Here is a 25098-nt window from a genome sequence, read left to right as displayed (position 1 = left end):
TTAAATATGTATTTTTGCTGTTCAGCTAAACATCATGCACTTTCTTCTCTATTTTTAAATCCATTAAACGTTCTAGACATTCCTAGTATTTATAACATACTCTCACTATAGAAGGTGATAAAAATACACCATCATGAACCACACATATTTACAGTAATCTTGCTGCTGCTATGTGGGAAAAATCTGTTAGTGTCTATAGAACTTTAGAAAGCACCACTATTCAGTGTATTGCAATTAATGGAGGTTTCAAGGCCATTTATTCATCACATCATTGTCTAAGCACATGTATCACAAATATATGTTTGTTCAATTCAAAAACTTCAGGGAATGTTCACATTACATTTCTGAGGGGAAAAAAAAAACACCATAAAAACTAAAAATTGAAGAGCATAGAAAAGTAATTACAGATAAGGGTAAATAGGGAGACCGCCAACTGTATCTCTTCAAACAATAAATACTCAAAATGTATGCCACCCATTAGTCTTCAGACATACTGCAATATTTCATCTCTGCATATCTTTCCAATACAGTTTAACTCAAGTTTCTGATCAAATGACATTCCTGCCAAACACAACTGAGAGATGAGGAGAAGAGATGGGTGAGATGGTCATGCCTCAGTGGCATGAAGGTAATGCATGTTCAGGTACAGACTGAAGGGAGGTGGGTTTCAAGGAATTGCAGGAAGGGGGGGGAGAGGTCAGTGGAAGAGGAGGGAGGGGAAGGTGTGAAGAAAACTCACTGATTTTAAGAAACAAAAAGATTTTTTAGCATTTGGCAATCTTAGTCTACAGAAGTAAAGTGTGCATAACCCTAATTCCAGTCCTAACCAAGCAAACTCAACCATAACCTAATGATTCAACAGATTTCATGGTGACTGTATAAGTATTCATCACAGTATATGTACTTTTCATGACATGATTATTTCATTAACATCTAGATGAGTTATTCTCATGTGATTCTACACAATAATAGCATAAGGGATCTGGAAGCATAAATAAAAAGGCTAATAACAGCATATGATTTATACTTCGTAGATAATGTACTTTCAGCCTAATAAAATAGTACTCAGGATGTGTTCCTGTAGCATTTTCTTTTGTGACTTCAGACAGTCAAATGTGAGTGACTCAGGGGAATATGTATCTCACTGTCTCATGCCAGTGAGTAACTCTGAGCTGTTCTGTGAAGAGAAATTGTTATAAATCTTGAGGTCCTTTTTATGTTCTCTAATGTAATGTTTTGGATGTAAAGAAAACTGCTTGTTTCAGTGCACAATAAAGAGGTCTCAAAAAAGTTGAACTAGAATCAAACCATATCAAAAAAGTGATGATTTGGTTGCTGTCCCCTGCCCTTCCTTTCCAAGATGATAACATTCTTTTAGGCAGGAGGAATGAAGTGTCCTATTCTTTATTCTCTACTAGATTTAACACTTTGCAACATTCATCCATCCTTTCCTCAGCTTCCTCTTTCTCTCACAATAAAAACATGGTTGGTCTACCACAAAAAGGCAACTGTTACTCTGCCTGTCTCTCCAGCTGTCACCCTATTTATATTTTCTCTCTAATTTCTTGAGTTCTTGGAAATTTTAGTATTTATTCACAAAAGCAGTTGAAATTCCTCCTCTGACTGTTATATGCTAAAATGATTTGTCTCTCATCTTACTCAAACTGGCTGTTAATAACATTAATTAACTCTTTTCAGCAAAACTTGAAACAAGAATTCCAACATTTACATCCTTGAGCGTCAATCATTATTCCCTCCCTTCATATAGTCACAATTATTCCCATAACATATGACAGACCCTCATTTTACTTTCTTCTTTTGGAGCACAAACATCTCTATTTCTGACAGTCTCATTTAAATTTTTACTCTAGTCTTTATGTCAAGCTAATTTCTTATGCAAACAAAAAAATAAATTTCAATTTCTACACTGATGAAAACATCACTTCCTGTAATTCCTTCAATTTGCATTACCTATTTTTATGTTTTCACTGTAGATATATCTACATGTATTGCTTTTAGCCAGAGAATTTTTAAATTTCTGTGGCACAGATGATTAAGAAAAAAAAACAAAGGTATGAGCTCACTGCAAGGCATGCACAAGTTTATAAAATGAGATTGATGATATCAAAAACAAAGAGAGAGAGTCCATTCCTGAAGGTCAGCTTCTAAAATTTTGTCCTGCACTCATCCTCTGTAATTCAAGAGTTTGAAATATGGGAGAGTTCAATGAGATAGTTGACTCACTGAATGCCAAACAAATTGCAAACTCCGTGAAGCCATCTTGTATATTGTACACTGTACAGTGGATTGAAAGTGTCTGGATGTGCTAAACATGTTCAAGAAAGTCTTTCTGTAACAGCTAAGGACAGTCACTGGGGAAGGATGTGGGAATGGGGTTAGTTCTCAAAGGGAAGATCAGCTCTGAACCTACATAGGAAATGAGAGGATTTGTTTATGAAAGCATCTTCAGAGCGACATGCTCTTGGCTATGACACTCTTGGGCACCTGGGTCCTGGGAATCCCAGGCAAGTTTAAAGTTGAATGTAGATTACCCACCTAGTGAGGAAATTCAGAAAGCATAACAAGTTAAATAAAAAATTATATGGGTCTACTTGAAAGTACCATCAGAAAATGGGAAATCTGAATATGTATCATGTTGAGGAATGTAATTTCCTTCATAGATAAGCATCTGCTTAGATCCTTTCATAATGGAGCTCTATCAGACTTGCCTGTTTTTGTCTAGAGCTGCTGCTGTTGCAAGATAGGAAAGAACAGAATGTAAAAAGAAGTATTTGTTACCAGTGTGGCTCTAATGGGTATTTTACCCACAGTCTTGAAAAAAAGAACTGCAGAGACTTTACTCTGCCAAACCACAAGAGCTGGATTCAGAAATGCAGAGTTAACAGGTAAGTAAATCCTTGTGAGGAGGGATACTAAAAAAAACCTATAAGCTGTGCATTACCATAACAAAACTTTCCCAGGGAACGGGGAGTATGATACTTCTGCCACCACTTAAAAATTCCAAGGAAGAAATGCTACTGATGGCATTGCAATGAGCTTGGTAACATATAAAATATATATATATATATATTATTATATATATATATACATATATATAATAAATGCAATGAGCTTGGTAACATTGAGGCACACGTTCAGCTACATTATCCTCATAAATTTCCTCTCTGGAAAACAATTTGGCTGGAGGCTGCACAAAAGTGTGGACAATATGGGCAGTTATCAAGAGCAATTTGGAGCCCTTTCACCTACTATATTTTGTTGTCCAAACTGTGCCTTCATCAATGGGGGACAAAAATCCAACTGTGGACTTTTAATTAAATCAAATCAGGGTCTGCTCCAAAAGGTAACAGGTCTCCAAGATGAGAGGGTCTTTTACTTGACCCAAGGAAGCACCTAAGAGAACGTTCCCATTGTAGGAGGAACATAACTGCTCATCTCCAGTGCAACCAGGTCCTTTGCAATGCACCTGGCAAAGGGAGACACTTGCAGAGCAGAGGGGAATTTTAAGATGATACTGGAAATTCCTATACTAAGTGTATACAGGAAGGTAAATGAATATGGCATTCCATTTGTATTGCTGAGAAAGTGACAGAATAGAGAATAGATCATGCTTCATCATCACGGCTAGGCTTCGCAAATGAAGATTTGAGAAGGGCTCTACCCACGCTTGCTACAAGCGCGCTGATGGCTAAAAAGGCCAATGCGAGATAGACAAGTCCGATTGCAGAAGGCACAGCAGAAAGACTCCCCAGTGATATCGACGAGATGCGATTCTTTCTGCGTTGTCTTTTCTCCTCGAGAGTGATCCTGTGTGTGTTCCCTAAAGCAGCAGCAGCGTTATAGATGGTGTGTCTCCAGGCCTCCCGATTGGAGGCCAGGGTAGACCAATGGTGGTGATCAATATGGCCAAGGCTGAGGGATTGTTTCAGGCAGTCCTTGGATCTCCTCTTCAGGGCTCCTCTCTTGTGGCAGCCAGTGGCAAGTTCCCCATAGAGCACGATCTTAGGGAGGCGGTAGTCCTTACTTGCTTACCAGCTGTCCTTACATGCTTACAGCTGCCTAATGGCTACACACTGTGTTTACAAAAGGTAGAGGTGTTTTGATGTTCTACATTGAAAACTTCTCTGGCAAACAAAAACAAGTTTGCATATTCTTTATGTAGGCATGTCAAAGAGCCAATAATCTCAATTATGTTAATCTGAAATACAGGCATAGTGTCACTGGAAGGAAAAATCTAATTTCTTTCTCTGTTTCAGATAGAAATAGCCTTATTGAAATTAAAATTATATCTTGAACTAGTTGTTAATGCAAGCAAAACTCTTTTTGTTCCCCAAGTCTTTTCCATACAGTCCTTTACCTAACATCTGAGCATATTCTTCAAGTCAGTTCTCCCCCAAAAATCCACACACAAGCTGTGACTATGTCTTGCAGGTTTTTTCCACGTAACAAAGGTAAAATAGGAGCTCTCCTACCTAAAAACACAAACCTCTCTCAGAAGCTCGAATTTTAACTACTACCATTGTCTCTTCTGGTTTTATTTAGATCACTTTCCTAGATATCATGCTGTGAACCTGACAGCCTTTTAGAAAAGTACTTTTAGTTTTTACCCTCTTAAGACTACCCCATTTTCAAATCCTAGATATCCTTTACCTACCACAGAGGACAGTAAAATCTATTTTTTACTCTGTCCAATCCATATTGTGAGAAGCCAGTCCTTTTGACTACATTTTTTAACAGAAATTTGTATCGACTGCTTTCTCAGGCCTTTTCTGCTCTCATGGAAACAGCACCTTTCCCAAAACAGACTTAACTAGATTTCAGGCTATTCACTTTATTTATGAAAATTAAGCATGTAAGTATGTTTCATGGAAATGAGACTACTGTTTTCCACTTATTTAAACACACTAAACCTGAACAGATGAAAAAAATTATAGTCTGCTATTCCCTCATTTTCACAAAACTCTTGGAGCAGCCAGGTGTGAAATCTGTGAAGATCCATGGATAGGCATAGGGTGACAGTCTGAATTTACACAAAAAGGGGTAATACAAGTGTCAGAGAGGGTCATACAGGTGTCACTCCAGGAAGAAACTGGCTTGCATATTAAAGGAACTGGGATTAGTTTGCCAAACTCAGATTGAATTCCCAGTTTCCCAAGGGACCATATTTCTATACTTGGCCAAATTTCTGTATATATATATCAATGTGTCACACTAGAGTAGAAGGCTCACCTGGAGCTGCTCCAAAGCACAGAAAGTATATCTTGAATCTAAACAGCCAATCTCACCAACTGCACCAGCAAAACCAGGAGATTCTTACACAGTCCAACACTGTGCAGACAGGAAGAGCTCTCATGTGGGCCCACTTGACAGTGAACATTGGGATGATATTTTCAGGCTTCTCAGTCCTCAAAGAGCTACACAAAACCATAGCCCACACATTTTCACATGTAATTCATGAGCCTTAGTAGAACTCTCAATGCTTACTTTATACAGAATTATGCTGTTTTTCACAAACAATTTTTAGACACAGAGTGCCAATGCTGATGTTTTCATCCTTGGATATTGGCATTGCTGGACACTGGGGGATGCTGTTCAACAGTGTTTGCTCAGCACATGCCTGTCAGAGGAAGTCTGAAGGGCTTTGTGGCACATTTAGCAGTTTCCACCTATTTATCCTGTCCACAGGCTGACTCCCTGCTAAGAAGAGATCTGTATGAACCTCTTCCCCTTGCCACCTTGCCCTTCTCCAGAAAGAAACTTGTGTATATAAGCAGAGATGGAGCCACTGGGGGCTTCAGTGGGACTACAGGAACACTACAAAGCACATTTAGCACACTGAACAATGTCTACCAGTATATACATGGTAACGTTATCCTACTTCAGCTTTAGGCTTCACACACTTCTTTAACTATGTCACAGAAAATTCTCTCTATCACATAAAAAGCTCCCTGGTTAAGTAGAGACTAATTCACTTACTCCACCTTCCTCTTCCTAAGTACACAACTTTTCCTCAGTCTTACAGAATAGAGCAAGATTTCTGGCATTCTTCTGCCTTTTTTCTAAAACTTCAGAGATTTGAATACAAAAGAATTTATCTCTCAATACATCTCAAGTTCTCAAATTCTGCATGGAACATCAAAAGGGAGAGCATAATGACAGACACAAGAATCCTGATATAGCAAACTATGCTGCTGGGCTTCACAGTTTTTTAGTTTTTATGAACTTGGACCTATTGAGCCAATTCAATTTGTCTGCAAGTATTTTATATATCACTGCCAAAATGAGCATATTACTTTATTGCAATAGATCTAACTAAATGAAAACTAAACTCCAAGCATTTTATACACATTTGAATTAAACATTAAATTGTGTTTACAAATTAAGGTATTGAGGTATTTACAAATTAAGTTGAATTGAGATGCCTTAAAAATCACTTCAGAGATGATGCTGTTGACAAGAGGAAAACCAAATGGTGAGTGGAACAGAACTTGGGAATATGAGTAGTGATTAATTAGGAATTGTTATCAATATCATCCAGAGAGAATATCAAGTATTTCCAGCAGCAGACAATCCAAGACAGTGCTCTCTAGCTTTTTTAAGCTAATAAAATGTCTTACACATAACCTCCTGGAAAGGGTAGCAAATGGCAGATGAATACAGAAAACATTTCTTCTTAATTGCAAGTTATAAAAGAAAGGATTACGGAAACATTTGCAAGAAGAGGGTGGTGGGATTCTTAGCTTTATCAACTAAAAATATTAAAATGAAAGTGGAGAATGAATGGCTAACAAACATACCACAGAAATATTTTGACTGTTTGCTGATATTCTGGCAAATCCTGACAAGACATATTGCTACATACTGGTGCATCTCAAACATGCAAACTAACTTTGACCACTGTTGCATTTTTTGGTGCATATTACAAACACATAAGAGTCCACTGCTACAGGAAGAGAACTGTCCTACCACTAACTGAGTGGGCTGACAAAACTAAGCACTGCTAAGGGAAATTACCTGAAAATCTGGCAAAATTGTGACATCACCTAGGTTAGATAACTGCACAGCCCAAAGGCAACAAATGGAGAGTAGATTCAGAAATTTGGGGGTTCTGAGATGCACTGAGGAAACAACGAATGTACACCAGTGTTGTTGCTTTGGAGATGTAGATGTTGCTAGAGTGAATATCCTCTCTGCAGTTCATCTCTCTCTTATGGAAATGAAGTTCAATAGACATCAGATTGGTGTGTCCCCAAGCAATCCTAAATGGTCACAAACCACTTACATAACCTTGGAAAATCATACCACTTTTCTGTGCTTTTATCTCTTCTTGTTTGTCTTGCCTGTCTGGAATGGCAAGTTTTAACATGATTAAAGTAGAGAGTGATTATCTCTTAATTTGTGTGTGTAATACTAGAGTTCCACGCTGGAGTTCCCAGCATTCTCATTCAGGGTCACTAGGTGTTAGTTTAATGTGATTAATTAAAATAATAACTATTATTATGGAAATTGCATATATTCTTTCTTTGGACAGTTTCTAAAAGCCTGAAAGTCAGAGAAAAACTTAGATTAAGTTGGACAATTTTTGTACAGTAAGAACCGAAAGACCCCTTTATTCAGTTCACTGGTACTCAAAAATTTTCCCCTTACCTTCTGAAGCTTTGCAGAAAAAACTGCAAACAATTTTCCCTTTAAAAATGCACTGAACAAATGCACTTATTTTTTCTATTGAATTTCCATTTTTAAGTCCAGTTTCATCAGTTTGCTATTATGCAAGTTCATCCAAATTATACTCCAAAATCTTTTCCAGTTAAACAACCATGTACCTTACTTATGTATTATTTGAATGGGAACAGAAAGGCAAACACCTCAGCATGGGGGAACACAACCAGAACTTCAAATGATTCAGTAAATGCATGGTGATGTTACTCAGGCTCAGACTTTGTTCCTGTCACTTACACAGTCTTCTCAGATGGTTTTATCTTATTAAATGTAGTTGACTTGCCATAAACACAGTAAAAGATTAATAAGACTCCATATGAATCATAGTCACTAAATGCCTCTTGTCTGAGAGTATTAAAAAGTCTTTAGGCAGCTGCCAGCTATAGCTCAGAGAGCCATATGACTAACGTGCTATTTCTGAAAGTCTTGGAGTCAGTGCATCTAACTGGACTTCACAGTGGACAATCCAAAAGGCTATTTATATTTAAAAACCATTTGGCAAGTCTTGTTCATCAAACCAGTTTTCCAGACACAAAGACTCCACTTAATAATTTGTTCTTGGATTTACTGCCTTAGAAATTAAGTTAAATGAAATTACTTGGATCATTAGAACAGGTCTGCTAGGGTAGTTCTGCATTAATTACAGCTGATGAAGTTTCACTGCCAGGTTATCTCAAAAGTCCAAAGTTAGTGAGTGCAGGAATGAAGTGACAAACACTAATCAAGCATGGAAAAAAAGCATCAGGAACACTATATGAGAATTAGAACTTTATAGTAAACATGGGACAGAATATTCACAGTATAAATAAATCACTATTAAGAAGCATTTTAGGAAAGTGCAGTGGTGCCAATACAAACTAAAAATAATTTTATTCTTACCATTTGAGAGTGGCTCCGGGGACAGCCATTGATATCTTCAACCTTTTCATTTGCTAAACAAAAACAGTGAGAAGAAAAGCAAAAGTAAACTGAGATAAAACTTTCCTTTTCACCTCCCTCCCCGGTCAAAAAAAACCCCAAGCAAAACCCAGAAAATGTAAAGCTTAAAAAAATCAAAACAGAAAAAAAACCCAGAACAGCAGAAAAGACACAGCAATAAAGTGCAGAGGGTTTTGTTGACACAGAGCCCCTTTCTAAGTAAAGCTCAGTCATACAGTAACAACACTCTTGTTAGCAGCAGTTGCTTCCACATGCTAAATCATGCAAAGGGGGAAGTGTGAAGGAGGTCGCTGCTAATTCTTCAGCCCCTGCAAAATAACTGCTGACATGAAATCTTCCACAATTGTCTTTACAGGGTCAGGATACAGTTTCAAGGCATCCCAGAAAGTATGAGCCACTCCAACTAACAAAATGCACACATGGGAGACATATGGTTTAATGGAGCATTCATTTCTGACAATTCAAAGTGTGTAAGATACAGTTCTGGCCATTTAAAGTATGGTTAAACAGCAACTTCCAAACATGCTCACATAAACATATTTTTTAATTAAGACATGAATGAACCACACAAGTATGAGACATATGGACCCAGTCAAATTGTATTATTCAGGGTTCACCTTATTGTTACATACTTTCAATTTGAATTATATATTTCCCCATGCAAGGAGTCAGGTCCCAGTGCTTCCCTCAGCCCTGGTCTTACCGATAATCTGGATGATTTCTGCTAGCAGAACTCCATCTGCAATGTCCTGTTGCAAATCCTTGATCAACCGCTTGTGGCCAGATTTTGCTAGGTAGTGGTTAGCCCAGTCAGTGTAAATCTGCAGAGCAGAGGGGGGGGCAAGGGGAAGAAGGGGAAGAGAAGAAAGAAGACAATAAAAAGTTTTAAAACAAATGTTGGCTTGCACACCAGAACTATTTTGGATCACATTCCCATTTAAGAAGTCAGCACCAAAGGAAACAATTTTAATGTGCTTTTTTGCCGCCTTTTTTTTTTTTTTTTTTTTTAATGCTGCCATGCCCCTCCTCCTGCTATCCTCTGTTTTATTTTAACTTCAAATGATTCAGGCTGTTTCATGAGGGTTCAAACTTGCTGTGACCAAGCAAAATTCCCCTTATGACTATTAAGGAAACTCCTGTTGTAAATCAATCACATCTATTGCAATTCTACCTCCCACATTTCTATCTCTACACATGCCCCACCAACAACTTTTGTGCTCTGGGACTGCCTAAGAGAAAATGATAGCAGAGACATGTGCCTGTGTTTGGGCAAGGATTCATTAGGTTGTCACTGGTGTTCCTGCACCTGGGGACGCCTCTGTGACACTTTCTGCAGTAATCATTGTGCCCCACTGCGCAGGGACAGGTTGTTTGTCCAGTCACCTTCAGTTCAAAGTGCTCTAATGTGCACAGAGGCTGAGAGCACCAGAGGCACAGTAGTCTTATCACTAGAATTAGAATATATATATTCTGGAAATATGCTGTGCCCCTCCTCCTCCTGAAGTAGAATGGGGAAGGGTGAGTCTGAGAAGCACCAAATACTTAACAACAGGCAGCACAAAAATGGCAGTTATCAACAAAAGGTTGAAAAGGACCAGCTGAACAACATGCTCTAAAATAAGTGAGGAGAGAAGGGATGAAGAGAGAGTTTGAAGGCAATTCATAAGGCATGTATGTACACAGAGCATTTAGTAACACCTACAGCACGCACACAAGCAGAACCAGGTTCACTTAGGGTGAGATAAGAAGCACAGACACTTTCATCTCTACTCTGAAGGAACAGTGCACTCCAAGAGGTGCTCACACCACCCTAGGGTGTTCCAGCATACAGAGGTAGCTCGGACTACTGGAGATTGGCAAGGGGTGTCACACAGATGAAGGGTATCAGTGGCCCTTAGCAGCCAGTCCTGGTTCTCTTTTGCAGGGTGTTTGTGACCTCTCTCCTCACTCCAGAAAACAGGACTTGTACAGAACCTTTGACTACCATGGGATGTTGCCACTGAAAGGAAGCATATATGTACAACAGTAACGTTGTGTGAGTAAATATAATAACTGTCTTTCTCTGCTGAGAATACTGTTGGAAAATGTTGAAACTGCACCTCTTTCATTAAAAAAAAAAAAAAAGCTTACTTTATAAACATCCTTTTATTTAACCTCACAGATCCTTGGGAGGAAGGGATCAGAAACCCATCTTGTGAACAGAAAAACTGAGGCCAAAGCTGTTAACTACTTGCTTATTTTAACAAGGAAATCTACAGTAGAGTCAGGATGGGAAAACAGATGCAATTCCCAGTCTTACCCAGAGCATCATCATCTGATGCTTTCCACCCCTCAGAAGTATCACCACATAGTCCATGTTCCCCTGCTAAGAACTCCTTTGCTACTTGAGAACCTTTGTCACAGATTTTCTCCCTCTTTCTTAAAAGAGAGAAAATAGTAACTTGTTTGGCCTATCTGATTTCTTCCCCTATTCCTGCAGATGGATCACTGCTGATTTGCCACAGCTTTGACAGCTTTAGAACTTTAGATAACTCCACAGAATTAAACTGTGGAAGTGGATTCAGCTCTCCCATAGCCAAAGGATGCTGCATTTAAAAGGGGCCCTTAATTTCCCTGATGCACCCAGAAGTCCACTTCAGTCACCTGTCTTTTCACTGATTGATATTCTTTTTTCCATATTACAAATCAGTGACATAAAAGACTCCATTAAAATGTTTTATTAAAGCCAACTGTAAGTGCAAAAGTGTTCCTTCGACTGTATAACCACATACAATGAATTCTAATCTGGGGCCTCTAAAGATTGTAAAAACACATATTTAGTACAATATGAAATCATGATGATAAAACATACATACCACACCCATAGCATCATATATTCCCTACTACTAGTATTTCAACTTCAGTCATTCTATTAAGGTAATGTCTCAGAAATACTCTCTGAGTTATTACTATAAGCAGAACTATTTTCTGTATTCCAATGAAACTGATCCATTGGAACATACATATTTTAATACCACTAGTATTATTTTAGGTCAGTTTCACATTACAAATAAAAATACCAGGCATTTCCTTTTTCATTTGTCACACCCTCGCATAATTGGGTGTATCAATCCTAATTCTGACTACAATTTGAACTATCCTCTCACTAAGCAGACAAGGAAATTTCATTGTAGCAGCTGCTCTGCCAGTGTTCAAAGAATGGGCATCACTGAGCCACCCATCCCCTTCATAATTTTCTTTTCTCATTAATTTAAAAGTGATAAGTATAAAGAATGTAAACAGTGTTTTGTAAGCAAAGGTTGATAATCCACATAATACAAAAATTTTTCTGATGGTCAGCATTTTGATAGTCAAGCAATGGTAGAAAAACAGTACTGGGTGGAAGTAGATTTAAAAGAGTAGTTTTTTCACTTCAGAAGTATTCCAAATAAAAAAAAAAAATCAAAAAGGCAAAGAGTTGTTGATTGAGATAATACAGCAAACTAACACCCAGCTGCAAGTGGAATATCATGTGTTAATTCCTCCCTTTCTGTAGCGAGTACCACTTGCTTCTGTTTTCTCCCCCCTTTCCTATAGGATGCCCTTCTCATTCATCTCATATTTCTGGGGACCCAGCTGCTCAGAACTTAGTTGCAAAAAATGAAAAGCATGTAGATAGACACATGAAATTATACAAATGTACACATGCCACTATTACCTGTTTACAGTAAATTTTCTGATGCAAATATAATGAGAAATAGAGAATCTCCCTTCACAGTTTCAGTGTAACTATACACCTCATTAAATTTAACTCCAGTGTGCATTGTCAATGACAATACTCACACAGAACAGAAGATAAAAAAATCAGTAACTTCATGCAGAAGTCTGCTTTTTACAGGTGCTCTTCTTCCACTGGTTACTGAGCAGCTCTAAGGAGGAGCTGTGCATGCTACCCCTCCTTTCAGAACTAGCAGTAGATCATGCCATTTTGCATTAATTGTACAGCAATGTTTCCCCAAAAACCTCTCATCTTCGATTTTTCTATGATGAGGCTGTTTCAGAGCAGAACACAGTCACGAGGCTTAGTTGTTACGGCACTTCCTGCCCCTTTGGCTCTCCAGTAACCCTGCCCTACAGCCACACACTGGGCTGGGCTGCTCACTTACTCATTTCCTCCCCAAGCTTCCTCTCCTACCACCCTGCTTTACAGGCACGTCTGACACGGGAGTATTCCACTCCAGCGCTAAGCTCTGACTGCTGACAGTATATGGGACAGCCACTGTTACCTGTGACATGAAGGACCGGTCTCAGCAACACGATAACGGAACAAACCTGTGTTTGCGGGCTCCGAACCCTATCCCAGCACCCGCTGATTTAACAGCTTGCAACTCGAAACAGGATTCAGCTGGGCAATCCGAGCTCGGGCACAGCCTGCTCATGTTAACAACGGTTTCCCCCAGCATTCCTCAACTGCTCGTCATACCAACCTTCAACAGAGTAGAGGAAATAAACTCTGATACCCAAATATAGTTAGGAACTTCACCTCCATACTTTACATGTAGCTACAAGGAGCACAGTAGAGCTGCTTGGCAGGATCTGTAATGAAGCAATACACTTCATGATGCAGGAGCTTAATGAAGTGAAAGAGAGAGGATCTCACAGGTTACTGCCTTTCTTAGAAAATGCTTTAATCACAAGCCATGTAATTATACATCACACAGTGCTATAATGCATCCTCTTTAAAACTAAAACAGAAATGTTACCACCCACAATCAATGCCAAGTGGGAAATGTCAGATGGATTTCAGAAGTGCAGGCAGCCTAATGCAATAATAATGCATGACACTTTGTCACTATCTTCCACTAAATCAGCTCAACATGCTTTCCAGGCATAAATGAGATCACCCCTTCTATTTATCATTTCTGTAGACATGGGGAAACTAAGGCATAAAGGCTGCTTTTTGATGTGGCAAGCAGAGATGGGAATACAACACAAATATTCTGAGTTGAAATTTTTTCTTCTATAACCTTTTTAATCAGGTAATTTTATAAAAAGGCTTGGTGGGAAAATGCATATTCCAGGAATCATGACCCTTCCAGATATTTTTGTTTGTTTGCATTGGAATATGGAGCCTCAGCTCTGAAAATGGTCTCCTGTTACTATCGAGAAGACAGCTTTCCATTCTTAGAGTATGCCTCTGTCACTCCCTTACGTGCCAATGCTGCTGCTTAGGGAGAACAGCAGTTGCTGCCAAGTGAGTTATACTGAGACCTCAGGACAGATTTCCATGCCATGTAGGAGCATAGGTTATATTTGAAATATATTAAAATATTTGTCCACTATATGAAAAAATGTCCTTCCTAGATATGTGGAATAAAAAATTAGTATCCAGTTCTCATCCTGTGTCCTTTGAAATACTCTGTAGGAATGATTGTATCCTCATTTATTAGCAACGAAGAATTGAAATGCTGTCTGCCAGTGCTCACTCTCATGCTCTCTTCTGTGCATAGTGTCACCCTCATACCTTTAGGGGTGGGGAGGCTTTTTAAGAACTCCATTTCCCAGAAAGAATCTGTAGGCAACAGAAAGGTTCTCACAGATTTTTCTTTACTCTTCAATCTTGTGGCAAACAAGTGTTGGAGAAATGGAAGAAAAAATTATCTATTACCAAAAAACCACAAATGTTGCTAGCAGTATACCTGGGTTACAGTATTTCACATCAATACACTATACTACTTTTTGTCACATTTCTTTACAAAAAAAAGAAATAAAAGAAAATGGAACTATTAAATAGGCCCAAGACTAGAATTTTAACAGTCAGCCAAAGTGGAAATATGGCACAGTTAACCCACTAAAAGGTCTACATGACTTTCTAGTGTACTGCATTTACTCTGCTTGAAATGTTGCCGCTGACGACAACTGATAGTTGATAGCACTTAAAGCTTTTCACCCATAGACACTTGTATAAATTATGCTTGAAGAAAAAGAGATTGATGAGTTGGTTCTGTTGCTCTCCAGTATGCTACAAAATGGCCTGCAAAGGCTGCTTATCTAGTTCCTAGGAGGTTTTCCCATTTGGCCTACCCTGGATCCTGAATACCCAACAGAGCATACATAACAGTCCCAGAGTCCCTGACTAAGAGCATTTGCCAGAGGAGAGGGCATGACCACAACCCTATTTCAAAGTAGCTATTCTTGGCTAATAAATTGTGGGTAGCAAAGCACATATTGGAGTGTCTCTGAAGCTGTTTTTATTTATAAAGAGCTTTTTTTAATAATTTTTTTTATATTTATAAACATTAACTAGTGTTAGAATAGGGTGAGAAAATCAGATTACAATGAGATGGGTTTCTCCTTCCTACTCTCTGTAGGAAAACTTTAAGGAAAACTCAACTGCAAGGCAGTATCTAACCTTTTAAATATTTTCTTATTGAAGGTTATGCTGCTGGGATGCAAAAGAATAATTTATTAGTTTCGGTCCTCCACTTAGCAAGGAAGAAGGCTATCTTGGAAAACAATGGTTCACATTTAGACTGCCATAAGAGACAGATCAAACATTCGATTTATGTCTTGATTTAATTGATTATAGAAAACACACTGTAACTCTTTTGCTATGAAGTAAAGCTAGGGTCTGGGGATGGCACTTTCCATAACATTAAGCAAATTATATGAGAAAGAAAAATATTTACACAATTAAAGATATATAGCCAGAAAATGAAACTGGAACGACTTAATTTATAGACAAGATGGAAGCCAATGCACTTCATTTAACAAAATGAAATAAGTATTAAATGACATTCCACAAACCCTGTTTCTGAATCCCACTGAGCAAATGAGAACAATTATGAGTTAAGGAAGAGAAACCACTTAGAGGGATACATGCCAATTAACCAAAATGTCAGAATCCCTGTAGTACAATTCTATTTTGTAAATAGCAGCATGTATCCATCAACACTACTCAGTAATTTACAGATAAAAACACAATTAAACAAAACTCCAGTAATCGCAGCTAAGAAAATTAGTAGAAACAATACTCTTCAACAGTCACTGGCAAGCTTTAGATGACTTACTGAACTTTAAGGAGGCTGTTTTAGATTTCCAAGTTTCACTTACAGCTTGTGATCTAATCACTGAAGAAACAGTACTGACTTACTGTGCTCCCTTTCTACTTATTTATTCCCAAATCCCAACTCAGAATTAATTGAATGTATTTGAGGCCAATATTCACCAATGGCACAGGGGCAAGGCTTTTGATGCTTCTGTGCCAGATGAAAGCTAACACTATAAGTTTCTTTGAGTGTATATTTGTGTGTAAAGTTAGCTGAGTAATTTGAATATTACCCAGCTAAAAATCCAACTCTTTATATAATGAAATAACCTCTTCATCCTTTGTAAAGAATCACACCAATTTGCTTTACAGTTTAATCATATAATTTTATTGGCTTACTACACCTACTCTTCAGTCCTATGCAATGGCAATAAAATGCCACAGGAAGGAGCCAGATATTCATCCTTCAGCTTCAGGGACCCCAACCAGACAGCTGCTTCTCTGCAGGCTTGTGCTGCAGGGATGTGCTTCAAGAGCATGTGTTCACTCCATTCACTAACCAGAATTTATCCATGTAACAAACTAAGAACTTATCTAAGTAATTCTCCATCCCCAAAATGTGTACCTTAGATGGTGGCTCCTAAGTACTGAACTGGGTTTCCCTACAGAGCAACCCTTCCTGCTAATGCTGGCACAAGTGTGTCCCAGAAGTGAGGGGGGAGAGAGTATGTGATAAAAAGAGCTGATGGCTGTCCTGTGTGGTGAGACATACACAGAGCTGCTTCTGCAAGCTGATGAGATGCTATAGTAGTGGCATATATAAGAGTAGGATATGCTTTGTCTAGATAGTAGTGATGTGTGAAGAAAGTAATTTGATCAAAAGCACAACGCCAGAATTCTCTAATACAATTAAATGAACTGAAATATATGAAAATCCCTCTAACTCCTGTATGTGCAGCCACACTTGAACATCACCCAAGCCTGTCCAAAGCTTGAAGCATGGCTCTCTGTGACAGTTCCTGGCTAAACAGAACTCCCACAAAAGAAACAGCTGATTTAGGAAGGAGCACATTTGACTATCCAAAGGAAGAAGGATAAAAAGAAAGCCATGTTTCTACTTCTCTAGACATCCAGGATAGCAATAGCTCCATACCAGAGGCCCCATTCCATTCCCTTGAATGAAACTTCCTATACTCTAAACTTGTAGGAATGCTACATCTCACAAATCTCTTGTCACTCCCAGGATAAGTTTCATGATCAGTCCTGTGTTCACTTTAATAAAAAAACCCACAGTAAGCAGAGTTAGGTTTTCTGTAAAGGGAAATATTAACTGAATTTGCACAGGTTTCCTTTGCAGTTCACCAATATCACAGCAATACAGATGAATGGAGAAAAGACTTCTACAATCTCAGATCTGACTACAAAGTATTAAGTAATTTGGAGAACAAAAGCATCATTTCTTTGTTGATTCATTTTTGTTCACAAGCAAAAAGCCACTCTTGCTATCAAACAGACCATTCCTGGAATGAGCCAACACCTGCCTTTGGAAATCAGCAGTGGGGCTCCTTACATGGAACTGAGAAGATTCCGCTGTGACACAACTCCAGATTTTCCATCAAAGCTCAGTTTAAGGATTTATAACGGACAGAGAGATTCTTTCCACAGCGCAATTTGGCATTAAAGAACTTGGCCCTGGGATCAAAATAATCGTCTTTGCCAGCACTTCTTTTTAAGTGTGGAAAATCAAATTTCTGATATATAAAGATGCAAAAATATTAAGACATACATCTGTTCTTTTCTTGTGAGAAAATAGTAGCAAATAAGACTGCAAGACTGCAACTAACTTTAAAGTCTTCAGGACTTTTTGAGGCTTAGACACTAAGTTCAACTGTATGGTTTGCTCTCCTGTGGGAGAATAGCTCTGCAAACCAAACTAACCAAAATGTTAGTTTGTTTTCTTTCTGAGCTACATATTTTATAACAAGACATTTTAACTCCCATTTAATTTTTCTCCAGGCTTTGATGTTTAAAAGTTGTTTGTCACAAACTCTTTGATTTTCATATCGATAAATGTCTTGCATACATTCAGCACACCACTGAGGTACTAGAGGTCACACATTAAGTAAGTAAGTTAATGATTTCAATTGTAAGTAATCTGAGCCTCTTCTCACTGTCATTAATCTGTTAAAGCAGGTCTTGCTGGTGAATGTGAGAGTAGTAATGGGCATGTGTGTGCAACCATTTTGCCTTTTGCTACCTGGCTGAAGCTTAGGAAAATTAAATTATGCTTACACAGGTGACAGCCCATACATATACTTCTTCAGATCAAGAAATGTACAACAGTGTTTCAGAACTTGGAAGACTAAGGACACAGCTCAGTACAATAGGAATACCACTTTAGGACATTTCCATTTTTCCTTTGATTACCATTGAAAGTACTACCCATAATAAGGACCTGCCCATTCTGATTATAATAATTCTTAAATTTACAATCATGTAGCATAATAAATTTTATGCAAGAAGTAAATTTTGTCAGACAAAATGACCTGAGGAGTCTCCTTCACTGTTCGATCTCCCATGCAAACCTTCTAACAGATATCCAAACTTTTGGTTCTTCTACACACTTCTGTAGGACTACAGCACCTCCTAAAATAATGCATGAATATGTGATTCATGACTCAAAATTTTTTCAGCCATGATTTACCTCTGAAAACAATGAAAACCCTTTCTTTTATGACAAAAAACAGTGCTTCTGTGTTTGAAGTCTGTTCTCTGGGTCCTCACAACTGGCTGTATACAGGGCACCCACTGCCCTCTTCCTCAAGGGACTGCTCTCCACACCCACAAGTCTTCACTCACTGTCCTATGTTTCCTTTTAAAATACACATTCTGGTGATACCCTGTCTCTTGGATAACAGACTAGAAATGAAGGATGACTAACTCACTTGAAAGGGTCGCTGCCTTTAAATTTAATTAAATCCATATCTTCTACCTCCCACACAATAACCCCTTGGGACTAAAGGCTTCTGTGAAGGATTAGGAAGGAGATACTCTCATAGCAGCCACACCACTATACAGAAAATAATTCAAGATTTGGGAAGTTGTGAGCAGGAAGCAGATGAGGAAGAAAGGAACTCACTGAAAACACAAACAAATAACTTTGCTGGCTAGAGATTATAGCATTCATTTCGGACAGAGGTAATTGTTGTCCAGCCTTTCCTTCCAAGAGCCTTTCTATGTTTTGTCCCATTAATGTAAATAAGAAATAGAAATGATCCACTAAAAGAAGCATCATATCTCCTCTCAAATGAGTCTCTAATCCAGCCACCTACCACCTTGTGTCCCATCCAATGTTAGGCTCAGTTGTTTTCTTGGACTGTGGTGCTGCACAGCACTAATGACACCACTAGCTCCTCAGGTAGCTCTGAGAAGGCTGGCACTCTGAGACAGACCACACAGCTGTTTAATCATTCAGATGCATGTGGAGTATTACTTTGGGGAATTCTCTCACAGCTCTCCATTTAGTCTGCTTTTTTAGAACAAGAAAAACTGGGTTTTTCTGACCTTTCCCATTAACCTTCTAACTCCCTGATAAAATAGGAATAAAGATAACTTTTTAGCTTTGTTTGTTTGCTTGTTTTTAAATCAGAAATAATTACTGCTGATGAATAATGAATATTTCATTCGGAAACACTGGGTTGTTTGGTTGGGTTTTATTCCAACTCTAACTTTTTCTTTTAGTAGGCAGGTGCTTATTTCACCTGCCCTTTAAATAAACCTTGCTAGTAGGATGCTTGAGTCTGTGAAGCCAATACAGCTTCTAAGCATTCTCAGAAGTACAATTTCAAGTCTGTACTGATCCTTAATGCAAAAAACTGGAATGGCTATGGATGGAATATAAGTGCTGCCAAAATAGACAGCTGCTGAGTGGGAGTTCTGAGGATGAGAATGATGGATATAGGCACCTAAAATGCAAGTGAGGTAGGTCATAGGAACATAATTTCTTTGGGGGAGGAGGGAAGGTCATATTTCAGGAATTACTGTACAAAGGATATCCTTTGTTAAAAGTCTAACCATTTCCTACATTATTGAATGCATAACTTAAGTATGGAACAGAAGACTCCTTAAAACAAGTTTTTCCTTAAATTCTTTAAATTTAATATTGTTGTTGAAGGCCTCTGGTAACAGAGAATTGTCTTTTATTAATAATACTTTCTGAATGTCTCTCTCATTTAGATGTAAATGTAAGGAGAAATGCTTTGGAGGAACTTCCTGAAAACATAAAGAACCCTAATGCATTTTTAATAATTTTTTAAAAAGAATTTATGCATTCGGGAACTTCAAGTTGTATGGAAAAAGAATCTTGAAATTTTATGAAACTGATGTACCTCTAGAGTTGTGCAGTTTGAGAAAGGCTTCTCAAACATTGCACCAGATGGCTTTGTTCTTACCTTCCCTGGGCAGCTTCATATTACTTCACTATCAGGAATAAAATTCCATACTTCATCAATGCTTCATTTTATGTTGCTGTCATTATGTTGTTTCAGGTTATAATGGTATTGGCATTATCTGTCTAATAATTATTCCTGAGTCACACCAGTAAAACTCTTTTAATCTTAAGATCTGATCTAAGATCAGGTCTGCTGAACCACTTAAGTTTCGTCTGTGTCTCTTAGTCTGAAAAAGATATTCCATACATTAAAGAAGAATGAAAGTGGGCAAATGGCTTCTCTAGTCTGTGGTTTTATAGTAAAACAATCCCAACTCAGCTGGATAGATTAAATGTGTTTCTCCAAAATATTACATATCCCTTTATTGTGTAAATGAATGTACTGCATTCCTTCAACTTCAAACCCACAGAAGCATTCTCTTACAAACAGTTATTTATACCACAGTGCAAAATAGGTGACTTTGGTACATGTCAAACAAACTTGCAGGTTTGGATATCCAAGGAACACTGTAAAATGTCTGAAAATACTGCAGTAAAATACACACTCTAGCAAACAAATGATAAAGGGTCTTGTATTGTAAGCCATTAAAAAATATTACATCCTAAAAATGGTATTTAAAATGCTCACAATAATATTCAGTGGTACAACACAGTCCTGTAAGTAATTATCTTAAGGACAATGTATTTCAATTAATTGTGGTAGCATGCTCCAAATTCCAATCACACACCAGCCACAGTGATACAGAGGGCATATGACAATAGTGCATAATCAGCCTTGCAATTATGTTCAACCAAAATACTGCCCATAGAATAGGGAACCCATCTGAATGCACCTGATGTGAAGCAAAGATTATTTAAAGACAACAGCATGCACATATATTTGCATGTTGTCCATTCTTTGGAAAACAAATGTTTACAAATTTCTTGGGCATTTAAGTTTACATGAGAGGTTCTTTCATATCCTTCAGCAGTTACTAGGTAAAACTTAAAAAAAAAACCAAAACACAAAACAAAAAACAACACAAAAACCACACAAAACCAGACAACCTACAGTTTGGATGGATTGATCCTAAAGACCCAAGAGGAAAGCCAAGAATTGAGAAAATTTCTTAAATCCACAGGTAGATAGTATGATTATCATCTAATTATATTAGCTATAAATATTCAATCATTGAATATACACTATATAAGCAGAGTTCATGAAGAAGCTAACAACTGAAGGAATAGCAAAACCGTATGCAGAGAGGCTACAAAAATTAGGGAAGGTGTGATGTTGGAGCACAACTTGCATAGTTGTTCAAATCCTTCACTATGTACACACCCCTCTTGGTGTCCTTCATGGGAACAGGTAGAGCAAACACCTCAAACTAATTATGGCTTGCCCAGTTTCTTACATTGTTTGTTCAACTGACCAAACTGTCTGACTTTGGCACAAGCAAACCTTTTCTGTGGAAAGCTGGCAGAATCATCTTTTGCAGGGAAACTCAAACCCTTCTAAACAAACTTCATGTATTTATTCACTCAAAGTCAGGAGGCAGAACAAAGGCTTAAAGCAACAAACAGGTTTTTTTCCCATTGCCTAAGTTATCAACTTTTCTTAAAAGCATTTGTAAAGTCACTTTAGGCTGTTCTCTGCTCCTGGCTGGAAGGCACTGGCTCCTGGTCTCTTATCACTATGATCCTGGAGTTTTTAGAGAGCCATGACAGACACAACATGGCCTGGTCCACTCTAAACCTGCCCACATACCCCTTGAACCAGGAAGGGAGTATATGATACAAAATATTGAGAACTAAGGAGGAAAACAATTAGGAAAGAAGATATCCTTTCATCAAAGAGCCTTGTATCATAGCTTTCATCACTGCTTTTTCCCTTAAGAGAGAAGGTTGATATCCTTTAAGTTGTCTTTCTGAAGATATTTCTAAATTAAGATATAAGGTATATCTCTAAGAGACAGCTAGGCATAGAGTTTTTCTAGGAGCAAAGGCAAATGCCAGGATTTTCAGGGATGCAAATAAGTGGCAGAATAACTGGGAAGATTGTTTTTGTTGAGATGATGGACAAAGAAAAATGAGCTGACTAGAAGAAGGAGAGACAAAACTCAAAAAAACCCTCAGGGTCAGAAAAACTACTGCAGAAAAACCCCACAAAAATCACAGAACAACCTGAATAGTATCAATCTGCAGAATAAATAAACATTTCATGTTACAATTATGGCTAAAATAATCTTGGAATATAGGTGAGGAGATTTCCCTGGATTATTTGGGTATTTTTTGGCAATGTACTCCAGTAAATCTGTTTACCAGCAGAACACTCAATGCTATGATATCGAGTCCAGGCAAGATCCTCTACGCTTCCACCAAGAACATCCAACTGCAGCATATACTGATGAAAAAAATAAAGATCATTTCTCTCCTCACAAAGGAGTTAAAACACATTCATCTGTTTTCAGTTGCATATTTCATTAAAATTTCTGGGATTTGGCATCCTCTTACCTGGACCACAAGAAAGCAGAAATAGCTCCACTGAAGACAACAAATAAACAAAAGAATTGTTACATTTAGGATAAGAAGTAGGGCCTGGAGCTAAACAAACAAACAAACCAACCAACCAACCACATCCCCCCTTGGCACGGTTGCACAAATTGAAGTGTTCATCACAGCTTATTGTAAGCTTATGGTACTAATGAGTATCTGAGGCTCCGTCTTGTTTGCAGACACTTAGAAAGCTGACCTGTTTCTACACTGGATCAATTGCTTCACTAATGCAATTCAAAACTTTGTTCTGCCCTAATCCTTTTTCATGTGGAATTAGGTGGAATGAACCCTTTCCTGAACACTGTCATCTTTGCCAGGCATCAAAATCAGTTCAAGGCAGGCAGACAAAGCCCTGCGCTCCCAGAAGCACAGCAAAACTTGAGAAGCAAGCTCTTGGGACAGGGGATGGCACTGAGGCCACAGGGTGAGTCTGGGGAAGCACTGTGGTACAGGATGTGTGGTGACTAACCATGGTGGAGAAAGAATGTCACCTCCCGCCCCTGCATCATGCGAGTCACCCATCCCAGAGCTCAGTGGCACAGAGGAAGTAGGAGAGAACTAACAGTGGACATTTACACAGGAAGAGACCTATGGAAAAGCAGATCTGCATCCAACAATGGGACATGCTCCCAGCTCAGTTCTGTGACCTCTTCTGCTCTGATACCTCAGTGGCTCAGAGCAATCAAAGCACCAATTAATTGCAATGGAATACATAAAATGAATATGCACCTTGCATAATTAGGCTGTTATATTTCTGATTTTACATATTTAATTATATATGCATATTTTGTTTATATATGCATATTCCATATCAGTTTGTTTGGTATGAAAATAAATATGCCTGATCACTGAAAGTCTGTAGTATTTAGGAACAAGACATTTTCTTTCAAAATCCAGGTATCTAGCTTGAGAGGAGCATCTAGGCTCCACCAACAGCCTGTACCCAGAGAAAAAGGAAACCATGAAGCAGTTTAACCCAAGCAGGAGCCCTTCAATAACCAGGAAAGCAACCTAGAGGACTTGTTTAAATTAAATTTCTAATTTTCAGAGGACAAAAACTAGTGAGAGTAATCCCACATGTAGTGCACCACTGTCTTTAAATTCAAATTTGGTGGTTGACTGGAGGCATCTGGCTAAATATTTATAAGTGGAATAGGAGGATCTATAGAAAAAGAGCACAGCAGATACTGTTCCTCACAGTTTTACTTTTAGTGAAATCTGTGCTAATATACCTGTTAATTTCTACTGGGACAAGACTGAATGGAGTACATCTGTCCTGTTTTGAATTGTTCCTGCAGGACAGCAGGAATTTGCAAAGCAGGAGCTCACAGAGATGCAATTTTTCCAGGAGCACCACGCTCATGGAATGTGGATGTGGATAAATATCTCACTATCTCCCTCTTTTCTTTTTGTTTTTCTACCTGCACAATCAAAAAGTATCCCAGGCCTGGTACATATATTGCTTCAAACAAGATGGTTGCACATTCAAACAAGTATACACATATTTAGTAGGAACTGAAGGCTAGGAACAAAAATACAGGAAAAAATGTTGAGAACAGGACTTCATAATGTAGCAAGATCTCTGTTTGGGGATTTATTATATTGAAGAAGTTGATGTGGGGAGAGAAGAATGAATATCTAAGCAGATAACTTGATAGAGCATAGAAATGCAGTCTACCACTTATAGCAAATTCAGTTTATTCCATCTATGGAAATAAAACCTAGATATGAGAAATAAAGTAACTGCAGTAACTTACTCTAGAGCTACCCATACTTTAAATATAAAAATATAAACATGTCAAGCACTATTAATACATTTATATGACATACACAGAGCACATACAGATGAACACAATAAATTGATTTCATTCTCCTCTGATCCTGAGCCAGCTCTGTATCAGGCCAATATTTTGACATTAATTAATGTAGCCTTAAAAATGCTTCCCCTTGGGCCACCTGCCTAAACTGTCCTGTAGTTCTCACAAATGTAGAGGCTGAAGCTACCCCAGTTACAGCAACTCTACCTCACCTACCAGCAGTCATATTTCCCTGTGGCCCACTAGACTGTCCTCCCCAGGGCCCTCACCGAGTGACAACCATCTTATCTGGTGTTAGTGCTGTTCTTAATCCTGCCAAGTCTGACCTAAACTGGATGTATCATTACTCATCTGGCTATACAATAATGCAACCTTCAGAGTCCAGCACTGGGGAAAATATTCAGGGAAAGGGTCATGCTTTGATGTGGTGTTTTCAGTTCCATTTAAACAGTGCATGCACATAAAACTAAAGCTTTATTATAATGTAAATCCATGGTGAGGGAAAGGGATTTATCAGTGTAATAAGCTGTGATCTATTCAATACCAATGCCAACTTTTTGAACAAATCAATAATTTACTGAAAGAAATGT

At 38.2% G+C, this 25098-nt stretch overlaps 2 protein-coding genes across 13 annotated transcripts in view; one reads left to right on the top strand and one right to left on the bottom strand.

Annotated features, from left to right (window-relative positions):
• Window positions 1-25098, bottom strand: part of NAV3 (neuron navigator 3) — a 514063-nt gene that overhangs the window by 173178 nt on the left and 315787 nt on the right. For all 12 annotated transcript variants that reach the window (XM_050324425.1, XM_050324431.1, XM_050324426.1 and 9 more), the window contains 2 exons: window positions 9383-9500; window positions 8620-8672 (listed from right to left, as the gene is read on the bottom strand). In XM_050324425.1, the coding sequence (XP_050180382.1) occupies window positions 8620-8672; window positions 9383-9500 (171 nt within the window). The remainder of the gene's footprint in view (window positions 1-8619; window positions 8673-9382; window positions 9501-25098) is intronic.
• Window positions 1-25098, top strand: part of PPP1R12A (protein phosphatase 1 regulatory subunit 12A) — a 1052766-nt gene that overhangs the window by 936992 nt on the left and 90676 nt on the right. The gene's annotated exons all lie outside the window — the stretch shown is intronic.

This window comes from Myiozetetes cayanensis, unplaced genomic scaffold, assembly GCF_022539395.1.
Source record: "Myiozetetes cayanensis isolate MyiCay16 unplaced genomic scaffold, myiCay2020 scf3, whole genome shotgun sequence".
NCBI lineage: Eukaryota > Metazoa > Chordata > Aves > Passeriformes > Tyrannidae > Myiozetetes > Myiozetetes cayanensis.
The sequence above is the reverse complement of the archived record's forward strand: the minus strand, read 5'-3'. Positions and strand labels throughout refer to the sequence as shown.